This window comes from Pongo pygmaeus, chromosome 5 (genome assembly GCF_028885625.2).
Source record: "Pongo pygmaeus isolate AG05252 chromosome 5, NHGRI_mPonPyg2-v2.0_pri, whole genome shotgun sequence".
In the NCBI taxonomy this organism is placed as follows: domain Eukaryota; kingdom Metazoa; phylum Chordata; class Mammalia; order Primates; family Hominidae; genus Pongo; species Pongo pygmaeus.
Window position 1 is genome coordinate 54,388,222 of NC_072378.2, and position 16,488 is coordinate 54,404,709.

The following is a 16,488-nucleotide window of genomic DNA, read 5'->3' on the forward strand; positions in this document are numbered from 1 at the left end:
TGTGCATGAAATATCACATTCATGCCTGTGCTTCTCCTTTGCTCTTATTTATTTGATTCAAAGCATAGCAGGGTCCTTCTTTGTCTAGCTTCCTCCCTTCTCAACTCCTGCAGCACTTACATTATGATATACTAGCATTATTTAAAAATACTTGTCAATGATCTGTTTTACAGGTAAGGAAATTGAGGCACAGATAAGTAGTTTACCCAGGGGCGCAAACCTAATAAGTGCAGAAAACTGGTGCAGATATTGCCCTTATGGCTGTTCGGATTTGATGGAGGATAAATTGAATACAGAGAGAGACCATTTAAGAGGCTACTGTCATCATCTGGTAGATTGGGGCCTGAACTAGGTTGATAATAATAGGAGTGGACAGAAAAAGATGGACAGGAAAAATAATTAGAGAATACCAAAAGAATTTGGAAATTGGTTGTGAGTGTCAAAGAGGGGGATGGTGGGGTCTGGGGGAAATACTCAAATTACAATTTTTAATGGGGTATTGTGGGCAGGCTAGACCTCATTGAGAAGCAGATTTTTTTTTTCTTCATACATTTAGTTTTAAACCTCACATTTGTCCCCAGCAGAACATTTGGGAATCAATTAAAAGTGATTTCAGCTGGGAATAACCTGCAAGCTGTATAGTCTCTCTTGTAAGAGATCTGGCACTAAGCGGTTTTCAGTGGTAAAATAGAGATACTGTATACCACATGAAAGAACAATGTTCTGATACAGTCTTCGTTGCATATATTTTCTCATCCATTCCTTCAGGACCTATCGGCTGCGTACAGCAATATGCTTAATACTGTGTGGGCTCTGGAGAAACTGCAACTGACAAGGCCACCATGATCTCTCTTCCCAGGGACCTTAGAGTTTAGTAAGGGAGATTTACCATCATCAAACAATTAGTTAATTAAAACTGTAACAGATCTTACAAAGGTGAAGCCCAAGGAACTTGAGAGCTGGAGAACCCAATCTAATCTTGGAGTTCAAGGAAAGTGCCCCTGAGGATTTGACATGTTAGCTGAGTATTTCAGGGTAAGCAACATGCATAAAGCAAACCAGCAATCAAGACTCTTTAACCCACACTATTGCTTTTCTTGTCTAAAGTTTTTATTTTACAGGCAAATACATTCAAAAGGTCAAGCTAGGAACATGCATGTGATGGAAAGAAGTGGTGTCGGGAGTCAGGAGACTTGTGTTCTGTTTACTGTCTGCTACTTTGTGCATACAAGCAATTTAACCTGGAGAGAGAATTCACCTTCCTATAAACCAGACCTGTAGGTCAGCTATGTCTGGACTTAGTCCAGCTGTGTTCTCTGGCAATTGTTTATGTTATCCTCTGATCGCTGAATTCCAGACCAGCTCGACCAGAATTTCTTACAGCCACCATTCATGTGATTTCTCGGTTGGCCCATCTTCTCAGGTCTCAGTGATGCTTCTGTTACTCTGAGTAATATTAAAGCCTTCTACCTAACAGACATACCTTTCGTCTTTACCCTGTGCTTCTTTGAGTTTTGTTTTTCGTTGATAGAGTAGTAAGCCACTGTAAAATTTATATTTTAATGTGTGGCTTCATCCTCTTCCTCAGTACTTGTGAGACACCTCTTTTCAAATTTTTCTTTCTCAGTGCTGTAATTTATTAGGCGGTATCTTTTTTAGTTTTATCTTTAATGGACACATAATTGTACATATTTATGAAGTGCAGTGTTTTTGATACATTTATACAGTGCATAGTGATCAAATCAGGGTAGTTAGCATATTTGTGACCTCAACATTTATAATTTCTTTGTGGTGATATTGTTCAAAATCTTCTCTTTTAGTTATTTTGAATTTAATAGATTATTGTTTATTCTAGTTACCATGCATACTGTGGAATGGAACACTAGAACTTATTCCTCTTATCTTACTGTAACTTTATACCTGTCAACTTTTTTCCCATCCCCTCCACCCCACTACCCTTCCTAGGCTCTCTTAATCACTATTCAACTTGCTACTTCTATGAGATCAACTTCTTTAGATTACACATATGAGTGAGATTATGTGATATTTGTCTTTCCGAGTCTGACTTATTTCACTTAAATAATGTCCTCCAGGCTCATCTATGTTGTCTCAAATGACATGATTTCATCCTTTTTTATGGCTGAATAGTACATTGTGTGAAATATACACATTTTCTTTATCCATTCATCTGTTGAGGGACACTTAGGTTGATTCCGTATCTTGACTCTTGTGAATAATGCTGTGGTAAACATGGGAGTGCAGATATATCTTTGATATGCTAATTTCATATCCTTTAGATATGTATCTGGTAGTGGGATTGCTGGATCATATGGTAGTTCCATTTTGAATTTTTTGAGGAACCGCCATAGTTTTTCATAATGGCTGTACTTATTTACATTCCCATCAGCAGTGTGTAAGAGGTCCCTTTTCTCTGCATCCTTGCCGGTATTTGTTATTTTTTGTCTTTTTGATAATAGCTATAATAACTGGGGTGAGATGATATCTCATTGTGGTTTTGATTTGCATTTCCCGTGTGATTGGTAATGCTGGGCATTTTTTTCGTGTACTTGTTAGCCATTTGTATGTCTTCTTTTGAGAAATGTCATTCAGATGAGATCTTATGTTCATTTTTAAAAATCAAATTTTTCTTTTTTGCTGTTGAGTTTTTTCTGTATTCTGGATATTAACAATCCCTTGTCAGATGCGTAGTTTGCAAATATTTTCTGTCATTTTGTAGGTTGTCTCTTTATTCTGTTGAGTCTTTGCTGTGAAGAAGATTTTTAGTTTGATAAAATCCCATCTGTCTGTTTGTTTTGTTTTGTTTTGTTTTGTTTTTTGAGACGGAGTTTTGCTCTTGTTGCCCAGGCTTGGGTGCAGTGTTGTGATCTCAGCTCACTGCAACCCCTGCCTTCCAGGTTCAAGCGATTCTCCCGCCTCAACCTCCTGAGTAGCTGGGATTACAGGCAAGTGCCACCATGCCCAGCTAATTTTTGTATTTTTAGTGGAGATGGGGTTTCGCCATGTTAGCCAGGCTGGTCCCAAACTCCTGAACTCAGGTGATCTGCCCGCCTTGGCTTCCCAAGGTGCTGGGATTACAGGTATGAGCTACCACACCTGGCCTGTTTTTTGCTTTTGTTGCCTGTGCTTTTGAGGTCTTGTCCAAAGAAATCCTTGCCCAGACCAATGCCATGAAGCATTTCTCCTGTTTTCCTTTGGTAGTTGTATAGTTTCAGGTCTTACATTTAAGGCTTTAACCCATTTTGAGTCAATTTTTATATGTGGTGAGAGATAGGGATCTCGTTTCATTCTTCTGCATGTGGATATCCAGTTTTTCCAGCACACCCAATGTGTGTTTTTGGCACCTTTGTTGAAAATCAGTTGGCTGTAAATGAGTGGATTTATTTCTGTTTTTTTAAAAAAATTTTTATTTCCATCGGTTTTTGGGGAACAGGTGGTATTTGGTTACATAAGTTCTTCAGTGGTGATTTGTGAGATTTTGGTTCAACCATCAACCAAGCAGTATACACTGAATCCAATTTGTAGTGAGTGGATTTATTTCTGGGTTCTCTATTCTATTTCACTGGTCTATGTATCAGTTTCTATGCTAGTACCATACTGTTTTGGTTACTATTGCTTTGTAGTATAGTAATTTACATTCTCACCAACAGTGTATAAGAATTTCCTTTTCTTTGTATCCTTTTGAAGTCAGGTAGTATGTTGCTTCCAGCTTTGTTCTTTTTCTTTAGCATTACTTTGGCTTTTTGGGGTCTTTTGTGGTTCAGTAAGAATTAGAGGATTGTTTTTTCTATTTCTATGAAGAATATCAGTGGTATTTTGACAGCAATTGCATTGCATTGAATCTATAGATTGCTTTGGGTAGTATAGACACTTTTAACAATTTTCTTTTCTTTTTTTTTTTTTTTTTTTTGGAGACAGAGTCTTGCTCTGTCATTCAAGCTGGAGTTCAGTGGTGCATTCTTGGATCACTGCAACCTCGGCCTCCCACATTCAAGCAATTCTCTTCCCCCGGCCTCCAGAGTAGGTAGGATTACAGGCATGCGCCGCTGCGCCTGGCTAATTTTTATATTTTTAGTAGAGATGGAGTTTCACCATGTTGGCCAATCTGGTCTCGAAATCCTGACCTCAAGTGATCTGCCTGCTTCGACCTCCCAAAGTGCTGGGATTGCAGGTGTAAGCCACCATGCCTGGCCACAATGTTAATTCTTCTAACCCGTAAGCACAGTATATCTTTCCATTTATTTGTATCCTCTTCAATTTTTTTCATCAGTGTTTTATAGTTTTCATTGTAGAGATTTTTTACCTATTTGGTTAAATTTATTCTTAGGCATTTTATTTTTTGTAGCTATTATAAATTGGATTGATTTTTTAAAATTTCTTTTTTAGGTAGTTCACGCTTGGTGTATAGAAATGCTACTGATTTTTCTTTTTTTTTCTTTTTTTTTTTTTAATTGAGATGGAGTCTCACTCTGTCGCCCAGGCTACAGTGCAGTGGTGCGATCTTGCAAGCTCCACCTCCCAGGTTCACGCCATTCTCCTGCTGCAGCCTCCCGAGTAACTGGGACCACAGGTATCCGCCACCATGCCCAGCTAATTTTTTTTTTTTTTTTTTTTTGTATTTTTAGTGGAGACAGGGTTTCACTGCACTAGCCAGGATGGTCTTGATCTCCTGACCCCGTGATCCGCCCACCTCGGCCTCCCAAAGCGCTGGGACCACAGGCACGAGCCACCATGCCCGGCCGGGAAATGCTACTGATTTTTCTATGTTGATTTTGTATCCTGTAAGTTTATTGAGTTTATTTACTAGTTCTCATGGGTTTTTTATGGAGTCTTTAGGGTTTTCTATATGTAAAATTATGTCATCTGCAAACAAGGACAATTTAGCTTCTGCTTTTCCAGTTTGGATGCCCTTTATTCCTTTCTCTTGCCTAATCTCTCTGGGCAGGACTTTCAGTACTATGTTGAATAAAAGTGGTGAGAGTAGATATTCTTGTCTTGTCTAGATCTTAGGAAAAAAGCTTTCAACTTTTCTTCATTCCATATGAAGTTCATTGTGGGTTTGTCATAAGTGGCCTTTATTGTGCTGAGATAATGAGGCATCTCTTTTCTCAGCCTTATAAACTGCTCCTCAGAACCAGAAATAGCGACAAGAAGAGAGACTATCATGGAGTATTCAGGCTGACCAGCACTTTTCAGACCATGGCAAGCCAATGGCATGGCGCGGCCTTGCTTGCCTGAACAGTGATGCTTATCCTGTAATGAATTTGCTTGTTTATTCTTAAGCATGGCAATGCCATGACTTGAACATGGGAGGGCCAGCACTCAGTGAAATAGACCTGTAGCGATGGATGAGTCACTTCATCTCTCTGAGCCTTAGTGTCCATTTTGTATAATGAAAATTAAAATAATTTATTTAGAGGAGATTAAATAAGATAATGTTTATAAAAGGGCTACAGCTGAATTTGTACTAGGGGTCCACAAATGTTCATGAGTTTTAAAAATCTGTTCCAGATTCAACTATAGATTTGACAGCTGTATATGTATATTATATATTAGCGAAAAACAAACACTATGGTCCTACTTTCACAAATAAGCTATTATATTTATGCTATTACTTTCATAAATAAGTGATTATATTTATATAAACTAGGACCATAGTGTTTGTTTTTCACTACCTCATTTGACCATGCAAGGCAGAAAATAGTGTGAGGAAAATGTTAGCATAGATCCAAATGTTTTACACTTTTAAATTTGAACTAAAATCTTTCATGTAGCATCTGATTATTGTGAGGTTGTTGGAGCAAGACATCCATTTTTTCCTTTAATTCTCCCTTTTCCCTACCACCCACAATTTAGAAATATTAAGTGTATTTTGGCTCAGATTGCATGAGTCAGACTGGTGGAAGAAACAGCAAGAACCAGGAGAAATCTTTCTATTTTAGCCGTTCTCAATGTTAATACGTCCAAAATAAATGAATTTTTGAAGTTAAATGCTGCAGACTAACCTTTTAAAGGCCTAAAAGCTATAATCTCAAGTTATGTATCAAGAAAGGAATTTAAAATAGCAACTTTGGTCATTTAAAAATCACAGTATTTAAAGGCCAGTAAATATGGGGGAAGATATTCAGCTGCAATAGTCATAAAAAGAATACAAAATAAAATGTTGCCATACTATTTTAGCAATACAATTGGCATTTTTTAAAATGTAAAAGAAAGAAAAGAGGAGGAGAGATGTTGAATACGGCATCTTGTACAGGCTGATGAAAGTATAAGTGGGCATAAGTTGCTGCTCGCAAAAGCAATTTAACAATATTTTTCAAGCTCTGTAGAGATGTTAATGCCTTTGACACAGTAATTCTACTTCTGGGAACATAGCCTAAGGAAACAATCAGGAATGCACATAAATATAACATCAGGAACTTTGAAACAACCTAAATGCCCAACAATGGAGGATTGATTAAATGAAGTATGAAAATATATACAATGTGCTTTTCTGCCATTAAGAACAGCAAACTACTTGGAAAAATAATGATAGGAGAAAAAAGCTTGTAAAGTAATGTGAAGTGCAAAAAACAAATTATCATGAACTTAGTATTGTGAAATATCTATTTATACACATATTCTGTGTGTGTGTATATGTGTGTGCACACGTGTGTGTATGACAAGTAAAAAAAAAAAAATCACAATAAAAGATTACCTCTAGGTGATGAGAGTGTTGGTGGTGTTTATTTTCTTCTTTGTATATTTTCCAAATATTTATGTTTGTAATCAGAAAAAAAAAATCATAATTTAAAAGTACACTACTTTAGAATACCTGGTACTGATACCACCACATGAAAATATAAGGAAAAGAAAGTCTAATGGTAATTACAACAGAATGCCATCAGTGCTTTTGATAGAGTGATGGGACTTGATGGTGGTAGTTGTGGTTTTTGTTATTTTATTATTTAAATGATTTGTTAAATAACTGTACATATGTATGGGTACATAGTGATGCTTTGATGCATATAATGTACTGTGATCAGACCAAGGTAATTAGCATACTCATCTAAAGCATTTATCATTTCTTTGTGTTAGGAACTTTCGATATCCTCCTTTTACCCATTTGAAACTATATATTATTGTTAACTGTAGTCATCTTACAGTGCTATACAACAGCAGTTCTCAACTTTTTTGGCACCATGGACTGGTTTTATGGAAGACAGTTGTGTTAGTCCATTTTCACACTGCAGATAAAGACATATCCGAGACTGGGCAATTTAAGACAGAAAGGGGTTTAATTTGACTCACAGTTCCATCTGACTAGGGAGGCCTCATAATCATGGTGGAAGACAAGGGAGAGCAAGTCACCATCTTATGTGGATGGTGGCAGGCAAAGAGAGCTTGTGCAGGGAAACTCCCCCTTATAATAACTATCAGATCTTGTGAGACTTACTAGCATGAGAACAGCTCAGAAAGACCTGCCCTCATGATTCAGTTACCTCCTACTGGGTCCCTCCCACAATACATGGGAATTCAAGATGAGATTTGGGTGGGGACACAGCCAAACCATATCATTCTGCCCCTGGCCCCTCCCAAATCTCATGTCCTCACATTTCAAAACCAAGCATGCCTTCCCAACAGTCCCCCAAACTCTTAAGTCATTTCAGCATTAACTCAAAAGTCCACAGTCCAAATCTCATCCAAGACAAGGCAAGTCCCTTCCATCTATGAGCCTGTAAAATCAAAAGCAAGTTAGTTACTTCCTAGATACAATGGCAGTACAGGCATTGAATAAATACAGCCATTCCAAATGGGAGACATTGGCCAAAACAAAGGAGCTACAGGCCCCATACAAGTCCAAAATCCAGCAGGGCAGTCAAATCTTAAAGCTCCAAAATGATCTCCTTTGACTCTGTCTCACATCCAGGTCATGCTGATGCAAGAGGTATGTTCCCACGGTCTTGGACAGCTCTCTGCCCCTGTGGCTTTGCAGGATATAGCCCCTTACCTGGCTGCTTTCACGGGCTGGCCTTGACTGTCTGGTGGCTTTTCCAGGTGCACGGTGCCAGCTGTTGGTGGATCTACCATTCTGGGGTCTGGAGAATGACGGCCCTCTTCTCGCAGTTCCACTAGGCACTGCCCCAGTAGGGACTCTGTGTGGGGGCTCCAACCTCACATTTCCTTTCTGTACTGCCCTAGCAGAGGTTTCCCACGAGGGCCTTGCCCCTGAAGCAAACTTTTGCCTGGGCATCCAGGCATTTCCATACATCTTCTGAAATCTAGGCAGAGGTTCCCAAACCTCAATTCTTGATTTCTGTGCACCCGCAGGCTCAACCCTATGTGGAAGCTGCCAAGGTTTGGGGCTTCCACCCTCCGAAGCAACAGCCCAAGCTATACTTTGGCCCCTTTTAGTCAGAGCTGGAGTGGCTGGGATGCAGCGCACCAGGTCCCTAGACTGCACACAACATGGGGACCCTGGACTGGGCCCAGGAAACAATTTTCTCCTAGGCCTCTGGGCCTGTGATAGGAGGGGCTGCCATGAAGACCTTTGACATGCCCTGGAGACATTTTTGTCATTGTCTTGGGGATTAACATTCAGCTTCTCGTTACTTATGCAGGTTTCTTCAGCCAGCTTGAATTTCTTCTCAGAAAATGTTTTTTTTTTTCTATCACATTGTCAGCCTGTAAATTTCCCAAATTTTATGCTCTGCTTCCCTTATAAACTGAATGCCTTTAACAGCACCCAAGTCACCTCTTGAATGTTTTGCTGCTTAGAAATTTCTTTCACCAGATACCTAAATCATCCCTCTCAAGTTCAAAGTTCCACAAATCTCTAGGGCAGGGGCAAAATGCTGCCACTCTCTTTGCTAAAATATAACAAGTCACCTTTGCTCTAGTTCCCAACAAGTTCCTCATCTCCCACCTCAGCCTGGACTTTATTGTCCATATTGCTATCAGGCTTTTGGTCAAAGCCATTCAACAAATCTCTAGGAAGTTCCAAACTTTCCCAGGTTTTCCTGTCTTCTGAGCCCTCCAGACTGCTCCAGCCTCCACCTGTGAACCGGTTTCAAAGTTGCTTCCACATTTTTGGGTATCTTTTCAGCAGCACCCCACTCCACTGGTACCAGTTTACTCTGTTAGTCTGTTTTCATGCTGCTGATAAAGACATACCAGAGACTGGGCAATTTACAAAAGAAAGAGGTTTAATGGACTTACAGTTCCACGTGGCTAGGGAGGCCTCACAATCACGGTGGAAGGCAAGGAGAAGCAAGTCACATCTTATGTGGATGACGGCAGGCAAAGAGAGCTTATGCAGGAAAACTCCCCCTTATAATAACCATCAGATCTCATGAAACTTACTGTCATGAGAATAGCACAGGAAAGACCTGCCCCTGTGATTCAATTACCTCCTACTGGGTCCCTCCCACAACACATGGGAGTTCAAGATGAGATTTGGGTGGGGACACAACCAGATCATATGAGCAGTTTTTCCACAGACCAGTGTTGGGAATGGTTCTGGGACAAATCAAGCTCATTACATTTACTGTGCACTTTATTTCTATTATTATTACATTGTAATATATAATGAAATAATTATACAACTCACCATAAGGTAGATTCAGTGGGAGCCCTGAGCTTGTTTTCCTGCAACTGGACAGTCCCATCTGGGGGTGATGAGAAACAGATCATCAGGCATTAGATTCTCATAAGGAGCACACAACCTAGATCCCTCGCATGGGCAGTTGACAATAGGGCTCATGCTCTTATGAGAATCTAATGTGGGCGCTGATCTGACAGGAGGTGGAGCTCAGGCAGTAATGCAAGTGGTGCGGAGTGGCTATAAATATGGATGAAGCTTCGCTCACCCACCCGCCGCTCACCTCCTGCTGTGCATCCCAGTTCCTCACAGGTACTGGTTCGTAGCTCAGGGATTGGGGACCCCTGCCATAGAACACTAGAACTTATTCCTCCTTTAGCTATAATTTTGTCAGAGATTTGATGTTTTTAATATTTTTCTTTAATGTGCTTCTGTTGAGAATATATCTTATATTAGGAAAGCAAATATAAATGTATTAAAATACTTTATAAGTCTAGGTCATGTTTGAATGGAGGTAGGAATTTCCAGATATTCTCTTGTGAGTGTGATCCATCTTGAGAATGATGAAAACTGTTAATAATGGTGGCAAATTATAGACATTTTCTCTACTCCTACAGAGATTCCTGAAATTCCAGAAAGCATTTCATTCTGTAAAGCACTGCAGGTAGCTGACTTCAGCGGAAACCCACTTACTAGGTAAGCTTTCTGCTTACTTTTCTATCTGTAGTAGTAAGGATATCTTTTTTGAGAGCCAAGCAAAGAACAGTCAGGTTAACCATCTTGGAGGTTCCTCGATGGATCACTGTCTTTATCAAGGATGGTTGACTTTCACAGATATTTCTTTATAAATAGCCCTGTACAATGAAAGGCATACTATTCTATTGATAGAAACCTCAAAGTATGTTATAGGGATAAGGTGCAGCACAGCGAAGTGTACAAAACAGGATGAGGAGTGCATTTCTGAATCAATGTGAAGAGTTGTAGTGCAACCTCCGCCTCCCGGGTTCAAGTGATTCTCCTGCCTCAGCCTCCTGAATAGCTGGGACTACAGGCACCCGCCACCACGCCTGGCTAATTTTTGTATTTTTAATAGAGATGGGGTTTCACCATATTGGCCAGGATGATCTTGATCTCCTGACCTCGTGATCCACCCACCTCAGCCTTCCAAAGTGCTGGGATTACAGGCTGGAGCCACCTCGCCCAGCCGTACTATCTTTTTGTCTCAACTTTCCCTCTAACTCTGCATTAAAAAACAAACAAACAAAAAAAACCAAAAAACCCGTATCAACATCACTATTTCCTTAGCAATAGCTGTGAGGATTTCCTTTTTTTTTCCCCCTGCAAATAAAGCCACTGTGTCAGTTTTACTACTTATTCCAGCTTTACCCTTCCTGGTATGACACAGTCTGTTGCCGAGGCATGGCTGAGTGGCATTGCTGTCAGCTGTTCCTTATGGCTCCTGGCTTAGTCGTGAGTCCACTCACCATGGGCTTCCAGGCATCTTGTTACTAGCATAACTGAATTGTGCCCACGTGCAATGCAGAGATAGCCCTTGGGCGTCTGTTTTAGATGTCTCTTTGGGCCAGGTGGGTCCATTTATAAGATTTCTCAAGAATCTGAGAGGAACCTCAGAAGAAATGCACTCTTCCCTTCTTTTCTGTCTTTTTTCTTTTGATCTAGGAAAAGTAAGATTAAACTAAAATTTCTGAGTCATCTCACCCACTTCAAAATTGCTTGGGACGACTTGGGTATGGAGTGCTGGAGAATGCACTATTTAGTTTTATTTCTCCAATACCTTCTTATTGCCAATAAATAAATGTTTCTTTTTAAAACTTTCTGCTTATCCTTCTTTGAATTGTGGTGATTAAGTTACATGTAACATTTATTACTGAAAAATAGAAATCTAGTAAGCTATACCCTAATAGCTTTCTTACTTATCACTGTCCCTCCAACCTTATCCTCTTTCCCCACCATCTTCCATTCAACTGTCTCTTTTCTTAAAACCTTTCTATAGCTCCCATCTCTATAAGATAAAGTCAGAGCTCCTCCATGTGCTATGTGAGCCTCTTCTTGACCCGCCATCTGACTTTGGTGTGTCTCTCCATCTTCATTGACCTCAGTTGCCTGTGCTGGATGTCAGTCTCTGCTGTAATATAAAGTGCTTCTAGTTAGCTCATTTCATGCCTCTGTCTTCTTCACAGTTCCAAACTTTTCACCTTCCTTAAGTTGCAGTTTGAGCATCACACGTTTTCCGAAAGACTTTCCCAATTACTACCCACAGGCCCCTCCTCTGGGCTCCCGTAATGCTCTCTGTGCACTTTTTTCATAACACTTGGAATTTACCCTTAAGTTATTTCTCTGACCAAGACTCCCTGACTAACCTAAGGAAGTTACTTGAATTCCTCTATTATTTATTATTGTGTCTTCAATGCTACTGTCATTCCTGGAATGGAGTAAGTGCTCAATAAATGTTTGTTGAACTGGACTAAGCTTAAGGCAGCCTACAGGGTTTGGCAAGCTGGGCAATACTCATTATGTTGCTGTTAGGTTTTTTTTAACCATTCAGTTGTGTATTCCTTTTTTCTATTTCTTTGATGTTCCTTTTCTAATGTCTGCTGACATTTGACTTTAGTATTATTTCAGTGCTCTCTCAACTGGAACACACCTAGCTTATGTGAGGCTTTACTGTTTTGTTTGTTTGTTTTAATTCTGGCTTTCTCTTTGGCAGGTTTCTTAAAGTAAAGCCATTTTAATTTGGCAGGTGTGCTGTTTTTTAAGAATTAAGATGGTATCTGTGAGTTGAAGGGACCTTAAAAATGATTTAGTTTGGCTTGCTTATTTTATAGCTAAAGAAACTGAGGCACATGTAGGTTAAATTACCTTTCAAGATCATACAGCTAATGAGTGGGAAGCTCGCACTGCAGTTCATTTCTCCTAACCTTGGGTCTGTACTTCCTTATCACATCTAATTTAGCCCTTAGGTTAACAGCCAGTAAAAAAGCACCTATTTAAATCAGCTATTTAAAACTATGTTTTTCTTATGTTTAAGAACATCTTAGCTAGTTTTTAAATTATAAAATGATATATACTTTCTGATTAAAAACTCAGGCAAAACAGATAAGTTGCATCTTTTGAATTATAAGTAAAAATCTTACGTCTGTTACCTGTTCCTCAGAACAAATTCCAGTGATTATAAATATTCCAGTTAATACTCTGATCTTGTGGGTCTGGATTTGGTTTTGAAGTTTGGAATTAACCTGTATTAAATATCAAACATAATGTTATGTAGGCCTTTTTTTAAAGGAACCTAGAAAGATAAAAGTGGAAGATTCTAATCTAGAGACCATCACTAAAGCCAGAAATCTCTCCCTCACTGAAAAAAAGTGATACTTAAATGTTCTGTTGTCTTTATTAGCAGATTTATGTTTAATAACCTTCAGCATTTTAGATGCAATGAGATCCTTTGCCTTTAGTTAGGTTTTCCTTCCCTCCCTAAATGTGGAAACCATAGAAATATTGAAACTAAACTTCCTTTGTAAATTTTAAATAATGATTTTGTTTTAAAGCCTTGTTATTCTGTAGACTTTAAGGGACATATAAAAAATATCCCTTTGTGTAGAACATAGTAAAACATAAAATTATTTCAAGTGGTTGGCAACTTAAATAGAACTAAAAGAAAAATGTTAAGAAAGTAGCAGTTGTCGCGGTGGTTCACACCTGTAATCCCAGCACTTTGGGAGGCCAAGGCGGGTGGATCACTAGGTCAGGAGTTTGAGACCAGCCTGACCAACGTGGTGAAACCCCGTCTCTACTTAAAAATACAAAAATTAGCTGGGCGTGGTGGTGCATGCCTGTAATCCCAGCTACTCAGGAAGCTAAGGCAGGAGACTCGCTTGAACCTGGGAGGTGGAGGTTGCGGTGAGCCGAAATTGCGCCACTGCCCTCCAGCCTGGGTGACAGAGACTCCGTCTCAAAAAAAAAGGAAAGTAGCAATTGTCTGTCAGCGGATCAATAAGTCTTCCATAGCTTTCCCCTGGGTATTATAAACTACAGGAAGAAAAATCATGCAGTAGCTGTCCTGTGTTTTATTATAATCTCATGGGCTGATGAAATTTTCTCTTTAGTTTCTGCTAATCAATAAAGTATTTTTACTCTTAGGCACTTTTAGCTGCAGCAATAATTCATCATTTTCTTTCATAGAGTATTCAGTAGTCTCAACATTTTTTTGCCTTTATTCTTAGAGCTTGCATATCTTTCTACTTTATTTCTAGATCACCATAACAATGTGTTTATCATGCCCCTGTACATCTATTATGTATATGAAGTCTTTGTTTTTCCTTACAAGCGTCTTATATATAGGAAGACACGGCAAACATGCCATATTTAATGTCATTTTTAGGAGGTTATTTCAGTTAGCACATAGAATAAATCATTATATTTATGCTTGGTATACACTATACATGAACTTTTCTTTTTTAACTTACAGCATTTTGTTTGTTTGTTTGTTTCATTTTAGGTTGCCAGAAAGCTTTCCCGAATTACAGAATTTAACATGTCTTTCTGTAAATGACATCTCACTGCAGTCTCTACCTGAAAATATTGGCAAGTAAGTTTTTTTGTGAAGTTTGGGTGGATCAGGGTGAAATGGGGTTGATATCATCAGCTCTAGCCTCCTTCCCTTTTAAAGCTCCTATTTGTCTACTCAGAAAGCCATTTACTCATTCTTTAATGTGACCTTCAAGAAAGATTATAGCCAGCCTGCTATGTTTTTGCATCTAATTGTCCTTAAATTTTATTGGTTAAAAAGGGTGCTGCTACTTGTTACTAGTAAAAACCCTAAATTGTTTGGAAGTGGTCTTTAAACTGATGTATGGCAAAGTAGTTAATTTAAGCCAAGTACTATGTGTCATGTAGGCGGTCAGTAAATACTGGTAGAAACAACCACTCAGTAATTTTAAACCATGCTGGAGAGCCAACAAACAACTCCATTAAAAACGAAAAGTATGTGCCCCTAAAGAACAGCTATGTCTGACAGTATTTGTGAACTGTGGATCCAAGAATAGGGAATGAGAATGGTGTATTTGGAGAGTGGAAGTGGAGCTGGGACAGGAAAGGAATGATATGGGCACATTCCATGTTGCCAGCTTAGAGGTTGTGGAGAACCTAGTCATGGCAAGAAATAGAATCCATTGAAGACAATGTATGCTGGTGAATAAATGTTCTGTTATACATACCCACAGACGAACTAGTTGAATTATCTTTGCAGACTTTTTTCACTTTTTCAGGACATACAATAGGTTAAATCAGGTTGATGCAGTAGCTCATGCTTAACCACTTAAAAATAAAAGTCTGACTTGTCTGCCCTAACCTGGTAGACCAGTGTTCCCTAGCATCATAAATGATTTTCCTTGTTTGTACCTGTCCTGCATAAGTTCTAAGACAGAACAGAAACTTGCTCTTTGAGAACCACAGTAAGAAGTTGAGCACAGTCTGACATGTCTGTTTTGCAAAAGTTCTCTTTCCAGAGGTTTATAAGAGTATTTGCAGAGAGCTTTTCCCTCTCCTTTTCATTCTCTTCAGGCAGAAGACAACTAGCTGACACCTGTTCAGCCAGCAAGTTGGTGTTTTTCTGAAATGTACACTGATGTTTTATCTTTATGCCATTAGACTTGCTAATTAAAAATTCTGCCCTTAAACTCTCAGGAGGAGAAGAAGGCAGGAAGCCCTCAATACACTCTAGGTTTATGGTATCAGTTGCAGAGAAAACAGTGGTATTCTACTGTGAATTTCATGCATGTACAATTCACTTTTGCTGTATCAAGTGTCAGATATTTATAATGTAACAATTTTTATGCCGGGCATGGTGGCTCACACCTGTAATCCCAGCCTTTTGGGAGGCTGAGGTGGGAGGATTCCTTGAGCCCAGGAGTTCAAGACCAGCCTGGGCAACATGATGATAACCCATCTCTACAAAAACAAAAAAAAGTTAGCTGGGCCTGGTGGCCCAAGCCTGTAGTCCCAGCTACTTGGAAGGTTGAGGAGGAAGGATCACTTGAGCCCGGAAGGTTGAGGCTGCAGTGAGCCGTGATTGTGCCACTGAATTCCAGCCTGGGTGACAGAGCGAGACCCCATCCCCGCTTTGCCCCCCCCTCCCCACACAAAAAATTCTTAAATATAGTAGCTGTTTAAACACCCAAACTAACACGGTCCTACTCTTGCTCCTCAGGATGTCTGGAGTTTAATTCCCTTGTTACCGTCCGTTCCATTCCTTCTTAGTCTACAGCTGCCTAGATGGTTCTCCTTTCTAGCCTCTGATTCCTACCCCTCTCCTTTTTTCCCATTTTGTGTCTTTTTAAAAAGTCCTAATGCTTTGAGATAAAATATGTTATTAAACCAGAGTGTCCCTCTCACCCTCTACTGTACTATTTTAATGGAAAGTATTATTTTAGAATACATTTTTTACAATGTTCCTTATTATATATTTTCTGTTAGTATCTGTACCTGCTTTTGTCAATGTTCAAGGTTTTTTTGTTTTGTTTTGTTTGTAGACTTAATCAGCTTCTGTTACTATTATAGCATTGTGGATACTGATTGTTTACTGAATAAAATGCCACTTTGATCTTGAAATTAACTGATTCTTATTAGGTCACTTTGTGAAATTAAATGAAAAAGAGAGAGTTTTCTGTTCTTGGTTGTTAGTAATTTTGTTACCATAGCAAGAAACTATGATTTCTTCCTCATGCATGCTCAAGTAATGGCCTGTTCCCACATACCAGAAAGAAACAATCAAAGAACAAATTCTTCCTTGGAGAAGATTGGGCATACCTGGTGTCCAAGACCTTGTGGAAAAGGCACTTGAAACAGTGAATCGTTGAGGAAATCTCATATAT

The 16,488-nt window shown here is 39.2% G+C and overlaps 1 protein-coding gene across 1 annotated transcript in view; it reads left to right on the plus strand.

Annotated features, from left to right (window-relative positions):
• Window positions 1–16,488, plus strand: part of LRRC1 (leucine rich repeat containing 1) — a 130,501-nt gene that overhangs the window by 75,247 nt on the left and 38,766 nt on the right. Inside the window, exons 3-4 of the mRNA XM_054491307.2 lie at window positions 10,216–10,294; window positions 14,115–14,204. Coding sequence (XP_054347282.1) covers window positions 10,216–10,294; window positions 14,115–14,204 — 169 coding nt within the window. The remainder of the gene's footprint in view (window positions 1–10,215; window positions 10,295–14,114; window positions 14,205–16,488) is intronic.